Source organism: Austrofundulus limnaeus, unplaced genomic scaffold (assembly GCF_001266775.1).
Source record: "Austrofundulus limnaeus strain Quisiro unplaced genomic scaffold, Austrofundulus_limnaeus-1.0 Scaffold1754, whole genome shotgun sequence".
Lineage (NCBI taxonomy): Eukaryota > Metazoa > Chordata > Actinopteri > Cyprinodontiformes > Rivulidae > Austrofundulus > Austrofundulus limnaeus.
The window spans coordinates 13,748-22,058 of record NW_013954156.1 but is presented as its reverse complement, the minus strand read 5'-3'; the positions used below and the strand labels follow the sequence as shown (position 1 = coordinate 22,058).

General features: G+C 40.7%; 1 protein-coding gene across 1 annotated transcript in view; it reads right to left on the bottom strand.

Moving 5' to 3' along the window:
- Positions 1–2,698: 2,698 nt before the first annotated feature.
- The window catches only part of LOC106536282 (phospholipid-transporting ATPase IA), a gene marked incomplete at its 5' end in the record, with an annotated part of 19,314 nt that continues 13,701 nt past the window's right edge, over positions 2,699–8,311 (bottom strand). The window contains 2 exon segments of the mRNA XM_014033490.1: positions 2,699–3,620; positions 5,946–6,037. Of these exon segments, the coding sequence (XP_013888944.1) occupies positions 3,523–3,620; positions 5,946–6,037 (190 nt within the window).

The window sequence follows — 8,311 nt, the reverse complement described above, 5'->3', positions numbered from 1 at the left end:
GTTAAAAGGCATGGACATTTCTCTTTTTTGTATCGAAAAAATATCGAACCGTGAGACTAAAGTATCAAACCGGACCGAACCATGAATTTCCTGTATCGTTGCAGCCCTAGTTAAAAGTGTATGGAAGAAAAAACAAAGAATAAAGAGAAACCGGATCATTAAACATACATGTTAGGTTAACTAGCAACTCCAAACTGACCTTTGGTGCGAGAGACTGAGAGAGTGAATCGTTGACTCATTTGTCTTTATGTATCCCAGTGATGGACTTGTCCAAGTTGTCCCCCTCCTCTCTGATTGAAATAGGCACCGGTTCCCCCACCACCCAAACAGGAAAAGCAGGTAAAAAAGATGACTACAGAGTGAAGGCTAAACACATGGTTCCTCCATGACTGTAGTTTATTTCAGCAGTTCTTCATGGCAGTAAAAGACAACACTTACAAGTTTGCAGTCCCAACATGCAGAACAATCATTGAACAAAAGAACATAAAATAAACAGATATTAAAAAGAAAAGTTAAAAGGTGAGTTACTGTTTTTTTTTTCTTCCTCTTTTGCAAAGTGATCAACACTTGAGGGGGAATCAAAGCGGAACAGTTAACACTTCAAAGAACAGGTTGTGTTTTCCATTCATGCAGCCTTCACGGACAACAGAGTTTAATGTTTTCTGGAAAAAAAACCCCCAAAAAACAAAAAATAAAACGAAGCAACAGTCCAAGCCTTCTACGACGACGACATCTACATTCAGCAGTTTGGAAAGTTTGGACAGTTAAGTGTTCACACCAATAAGAAGCAGAGAAAAAAATTAAATAAAAAGAACTGGAAACTATAAACATAGAAGAGCATTCCTGTAGAGTAGAGGTACACTGCATGAAGAAAGAACAAGTTACAAACATTTTTAGAAATTAAAACCAAAAAACTTAATAATAGCAGTTATCCATGACTGTAAAAGGTACATCGAGTGCGTTGTGCAACACTTTCTGTTAAAGCCGCGAGTCTGAACACAAACACAAACACACACACATACACACACCGACAGGCTCACTTTTCTCATATGGGCCATGCATCAGCACAGAGAGAAATCATAACTATACCTGAAGTCGTGCAGACAGACAACATGCAAGCATCACCACACACACACACACACACACACACACACACACACACACACACACACACAATTTAAAAAAATTAAATAAACACCGAGACGTCTTAAACTCCCCGTCTCACACAGAGGACTCACTCATGCAGCGAATAGAGACGTTATCCACAGTAGTGACACAACTCATTCACACATACAGCACATGCACATGCAGGCTATGAACCCACACACACACACAAACACACACACACTCAGAAACCTGATCTCCCATAGGGAGAAGAAAGCAATCACACGGACAATAAGTAGTTAAATATAAACAAATCAAGCTGTAACGATATTCATATTAATAACAAGACAGTTCCTCATTACATTTTCTTCATCCTGCCAGTTTATCCAAGAAAAAATAAAATAAAATAAAAATGTAACATTACAGACGAGTCATTACAAAGCCAATCAATGCAAAAGTCATATATCTCCAATATAAAAATACAAATCCACAAAATAACTACAGAGACAAAGTAGTTTCGATACTGTCGCGGAGTTTCCTGGCTAAGATTTCTCTCTCCCTTAAGCTAATGGCACTTATGTTAGAAGAGGGATAAAAATCTCCATTTTTTTCTTTTTTTTTTTTTTTTTTTTTTTTTTGTAGGAAACACTACAGTCACTGTGAGTTTCCTCCTTTGCTGGAACAAATCTGTAATTTTAACACTGTAGGAGTGCAATACTGCGGTGGGGAGACAGTGACGGTGTCTTTGTGAGTTCGCACGAAGCACTAAACTAGTCCTGGCTGTCTCTGTCTTCTAAAGAGGGGATGTTTTCAGGTAGGCACCGCTGTGAGTGTGAAAGCGGGAGCGATCTGTGGAATGCAGCGCCGCACTTCGGCTGTTAACAACAACAAAAACGGTGGATATAAAACTAGTGCTGGGTGGTATATCGTTTTGTACCGAATACCAATTTTTATTTTTGTTATGATATGAATTTTCTGAATACCGGACATACCGGTTTAAACAGCCTGAACACGTGCGGAACGTTTTGTCGCGGCCGCCAGTGAACTGTTTCCTGGTGGACACTTTTCCTCGCAGCACCACTATGTGCGTTAGCATGCTAATGTTTGGAGCAGCTAGTTGCAGCCACGGGTGGCGATTCCGCTGCTTATATTGACTGACGTTAAAAAAAAACATCCAGTTTTCGCCATCGCTGAATGTAGTAAACATATCTTCAGTGACGTGCATGGTTAGATTTAACGCGTGGTTAGTTAATATGGAGACATTATGCAGATGGAGACTTAACGTGGTTCTATTGTGAAAAGCCTGGGGGAAGTAGTTTGTAGTAGAATTGGAATTAACTGGTGTGCAAGGTGAGTCGTGCTGATAAGCTTTATTAAATAACAAAACAATAGAACCGATCATAATCTTTTCTTAACCCTCCTCCTTCATGACTGGACCAAAATGCGTGACTACTGTCTCCAACCACCAGTCAGAGAAAAAACACATAGAGGAGGGAAACAGCGACAGAGTTACAGTAAAAGAAAAAAGTAAATAAGCAGTGTTTATACATTTTATTATCAGCTGAGCTGTGATGAAAAGAAAAATACCGTCAAAAACCGTGAAACCGGTGAAAATGTTAAAAATACCGTGATAGAAAATTTTGGTCATACCACCCAGCTCTATATAAAACTACAACTGGTTGCAAGACTAAAATATTTAAAAAACACAAAATAATTAAAAGTAAAGAAGCAAACCAGGCACGACGTCTAAAAGTTGAATAAAAAAGAACACATTTTAAAAGAAAGGATGAAGGCGTGAGCAAATGTAAGGCTTCACACGAGAGACGCTCACGTAAGTGCACGAAGAAAATGAAAAAGCTTACAAACATTTGCTCGGGGAGTGGTCTGTTGGGCGTGGGAACACGTTTGGTTCCGTTTTGAAGGTTCTCCCAATTCACAGGTGCTTGGACGATTGTGGCGACGACTGCTCTTTGGCAATCCTGCTTTAAGCCGTTRGTTTGGTGTTTTTAACTTTTACAGTGCTTAAAAGTGGTTTCATACGACGGGCTTTAGGCTCGGTGGCTCAGTGCTGAAAGCTGTCATTCAATAATTAAGGAGAGGTTCGCTCCGACGGAGTGAGCGAGAACAGTGAAGAAGTTCAGACCACAGAATATTAAGAACGCACAGTGCTCAATACGTCTGCTGGACAAACAAATACAGCTGATAGTGAACACGTTTTGTTTTGTTCCTTGTGTTTTTTTTAACCCCGTTTCACTTTTTTTTTAAAAATATGACTCATTGTCTCTTTCACGTCATCCAAACTTATGTCCATGACTTCCCTCGGAGGTGGAAGTGTACACTCGCAGCTTTGATCAGCAGTGGAAACAGCAGCTGTGGCTCCAAAGCGTCAGGGGCCTGGAGCAGGAAGGCCGGGCGGGCTCACCACTCGTTGGTCCTCTGTTTGGTCGTGTCGTACGCTCTGATGACCTCAGACTGGGACACGACCCCYTTCTCATCTTGAGAAAAGGCGTAGCCGTCTGAAAACGAGCGGAAACGGGTTAAAACGAGCCGAAAACATCAAAGCGCAATACAATAAACACACGTGAAATATGTGCACTGAATCAAAAAAGTTTGGGAAATGAGCTTTTTTTAAAAAAAAAAAACATGGATTTCCACAGCACGTTTTTCAAATCACGTCCCGCTTCCTGTGCCGTGTTCACAGATTCTCCATCTCTTGTATTTCACGCYGTGAAACCGTCTCTGCAGCAGAAAATCTCCCACTGTGACGTGAACACGTGTGAACAGAGACRCGAGAGCAAGTTCAGAGCCAGCCAGCACATGAGAACACTTAAAGTCAAATCGAAGCGCGAGAATTTCACAAGATTTATTAGGAAAATATTGAACTTTTTTTTTTTTCAGGCTGTCAGAATTATGGATGGAGACAAACTTCTCAGATGTGCAGAAAGTGTATTTTAGCAGTGATGATATAACGATAGATAATAATGCTGCTTGATGGGGAAAGAGATGCAGCTGAATTCATTTAATCAACTTAAAGTCATCTTCCTTTTTGCTTTTCTCTCCTCCTCTGCATCGTTTTCGGAGCTTTTCTTCTTCTTCTGTATCAGTTTTCCAAACCGCAGATAACACAACCTAACCAGCCGTTGAACTCAGAACTAAAACATGTCAAAATCAAATGAAAACAGTGCTTTGAAGACATTTTGTGTTCTTAGTTTAACAGATGAGTTTTTCTTAGTTAAAAAAAAAGCTGATTTCCCAAAGACTCTGAGTGAAAACCAAAAAACCAAACAAGTATAGAGTCTAAAACACAAACATGGCAATCAGCTCCCCCCATGAGGTTTATCTGAAGTGTAAAAGCTGCTCCATCATCTACACCTACACTCAGGGTCTCACTTGACCTCTGACCCCTGACTCACCTTCAGGTGTCAAATGACTTGCTCAGTAGCTGGAGGCCAGCGGGCCAGTTCAAAGGACCCCGCTGGTGTGAGAGTGCATTGTGAGTGGGGGGAATAACAGRGCAACATTTCATCATTTCATGGTTATCTGGCTCTACTGAGCTGAACTCAGGACACACGGAGACACACYAGGAGGAAGGACAGGAAATAAAAAATAAAAATAAAAAAACGACACAAACGGAAAGGAGAGTGGCGTCTACCGGGCAGCTACAGAGGAGCTGAGATTACAGCAGGATGAGGTTTGAATAATGAGTTTAAAAAAAAGGTTTCACACAACAACGATCCCATCCCCACCTACGAGACAAACAAAAAACAAACTGATCAGACAAATGACACACACAAAAAATACAAACAAAACAAAGAAAAACAGAAAACCTAAAACCCCACGCCAAGAAAACCACCGGGCAGTTTTATCCTGACGGCTAAGATTGGACCTTTTTAGAATTAAAAGTAAAGGATTTTACTCTGAATGGTTTCAGGCTCCACTGGGAGCAGATTGTTTTTTATTTTTTGCTTTCTCATGGAGACAGGAATCGTTTTAATGTTACAAGACCCGACCAGTGATTTTACATTTATGCCTGGAACTTTTCACCATCGAAACAGAAAAAAAAATCTGATAGATTTTTGGCAACTTTACTGAGCCCTGTCCTTTCTGATTCAGGTCCAGATTTGAGAGAAACAAACACAGTTAGAGCTGCTTGTTTTATACTGGACCAAAAAAATAAACAAAAACAAAAAATAAAATAAAATAAAAACTGACATCTACATTGAAGATGGAATTGAAAAAATCAACAGGAAGCTACTTTTCGGCGTGTACATAATGTAATTCTAACAAATTGATCAAATTTATTTCTATTAGCAATTTAGACATAAAAAACGTTTCATAAGTTGGCATAAGTTGTCAAGTGTGACAGGGCCTTTAGAAAAACTTGTGCTTTTAAAGATATTAAACAGGAAAGCATTTTCACTAACAACAAAACAAGCGTCAAATAACAGCCAATTAAAACCAGTTTATGAGCTGCTCTGGAAAAAAAAAAGCTGCTGGTTCTCAAATTCCTCCCTGATAAAGGATAATATGATGTTTGACAGTAAACTGCTGTTCTTACAGTGGTCTGTTGTCTCCACATTTAAGGGTTAAAAGTTATAAAAACAACAACAAGATGGTTAAATAAAAAAAATATGAGATGGCAGCCCAGCTGGAGCTTACTTCTTGGTTRAAAATTATTTTTTCCCCCACTGTAAATATTCTGCTCATCAGGATATTTTAAGCTTTTCCTGTGTAACAATACAAAACGTCACTGAGGTGACCTATGCATTCAGGCTACACAAACACAGAAACTGATTTGGACAGAAAGAATAGAGAGAGATGTGATTCTGCGAGGAACTCACGGAGCAGGTTCTGCTGCATGGAGTCGGACCGGTACATACTGACTGTGCTCTTCTTGAAGACGTTCTTCAACAGCTGAGCTCTTTCTGTCAAGCTGCACACAAACACACACAGAAACAGAGTGCATTAGCGACCGCTGCGCGCTACGGGCAGATTTAATGACCCCGTACATCAGGACTGTCCGACCCACAAACAGCTTTACCTGCTGCTTCAGAAAACACGTAGAGGAGCTAAACTGTTGTGAAGCGAGGAGATGGGAACTGGAACCAGCAGGTTGACTAAAACGTGTGAAACAACATATGTTTGCGTGTATACACTCTCTCTTGTGTTTGTGTGTGTCTACGTGTGTGTGTGTGTATGTGTGTGTGTGAAGCCTGCAGGGTCCGGGACAGCAGCCAGGCAGGAGGATCACTTTCAGCCAACGGGGCATCTCGCACGGATCTGCTCRGTGTTGATGTGTCCACCAGACCTCAGAGCAGGGGAGACCTGCTTCGGCTGATTCACTTTAAATACTTTAAGGCTTTAATAAAGCAGGACTACTCCTCAAAAATCAGACTTCACATGTTCGGGTGGGGGAAAAAAAAACGGGAGAAAACCACTCTTACGACATGATTACCGATATTACAGTCAAAATCCTGCAATTTAACGGCAATTTTAAGATTTCTCTCATCCGCACAGGAACACTGCTGGCAGAGGAGACATCAAATTTTCYTGCCATTTTGAGGGACTTGGGAGGACAAGATGATTCTTCATCCAAACTGATCTTGAGAACATGGAAATGATTAAGCTTCAGTCGGGAAACCCTGACAGGAAAAAAAAACATGCTCCGAGAAAACACAAGAGTCTTTTTAACTTTGTGTTAATCTGAGAAACAGCAGTTTCATTGCATGATTAGGATTACACAGGAGTAAATTACTTGGTGAATTAACTATAAACACTAGAGCATCTGCTAAATGACTTCATTGAAATAATGGGAAAGATTTTGCAACTAAACATTGTATTTGTACACTGACTTGAACTGTTGAACTCAAACATAAATACATAATTATTTTGTGTATTGTTGGTTTTTGTAAATGAGGATAACTTTGGCTTAAATGTTCTGTTTAACCAAAAAACTACCAACAGAAATGCAAGTTTCGCTTCAGAGATTTAAGAATAATGCTGCTTATAACTGGTGGTAAAAGAACAAAACATTTGACTTCCAAATAATCATATTGACTTGGTTTTCAGGCACTTTTGTATCATTTAATGTAAAACAACCTGAAGTCAGAATACATTACAACTGCTAAACATTTGYGAAGGGGGTCTCTGCAACCACTAAAGGCCTCTGCATGGTTCATCTGAACTGCCTACATTGCCTCTCATTGTTGCGTCATTCAGTTTGCAGCTTCGAGTCTTCCACTCATTCTTGTCACAACCTGCTGGGAGAACTTTTTTTACCTCCACATAAGAACGTAGAGTTCGTGGAAACTACTCACTTCCAGAAGCCGACGGTTGTACCCAGAAGCAGACATTTATAAAGTTAGTCAAATGGCTAAAAACTCATGAGTGGAGATAAAACAGTTTTGTGGACAAATAATGGTGGATCAAAGAAGAAGAAAACCTGTGCAGTGACAAATACCACAGCGGGAGGGGTCTCCCTGGAGCTCGGTGGTGTGTGTCTGAGGGGCCATGGAAGGTGTGTGCAAAAATTAACGCAACCGTTTGGCTCCGAATGGAGTATGTGGAGGCCTTAAGTGGGAGTTTCTTCTTGTGTGGCAGGTGTTTGTCCAAAACATGATTGGTCGGATTGATTATTTTGGGTGGGGTTTGAAGAAGAATAAAGATTGGATGAACATAGGGCAGCAGGGGTAACTTGTAGCTCATTCAAAAGAACCAGAAAACACCTGTAACTTTAAATCTAAATATTAATTTTAGTCATAACTCGAGACAGGAAGGTGCTAGTCACATCAAATTTGAAGTTATTAAATTGTTTACAATAATTGTACTATGACATTGTTCATCTTTTAACCTGCTCAACAAGATAAGCCCAAGCAAACATGGTTTTGCCAAACTCCGCCCACCCAAGAACCTCCGCCTATATTCTAGGATTGGGCAATATTGACTAAAATATTAATCACGATTAATTGTGGTATGAGGCCGGGATGAGGCTCAGTGCCTCCAAATCCGAGGCCATGGTCTTGAGCCGGAAAAGGGTAGAGRGCCATCTACGGGTCAGGGGAGTCYTCCTGCCTCAAGTGGACAAGTTTAAGTATCTGGGGATCGTGTTCACGAATCGGGGAAGAAGGGAGCGGGAGATCGACAGGCGGATTGGCGCAGCGTCTGCTGTAAAGCGGGGGCTGTACCGGTCCGTCGTGGTGAAGAGAGA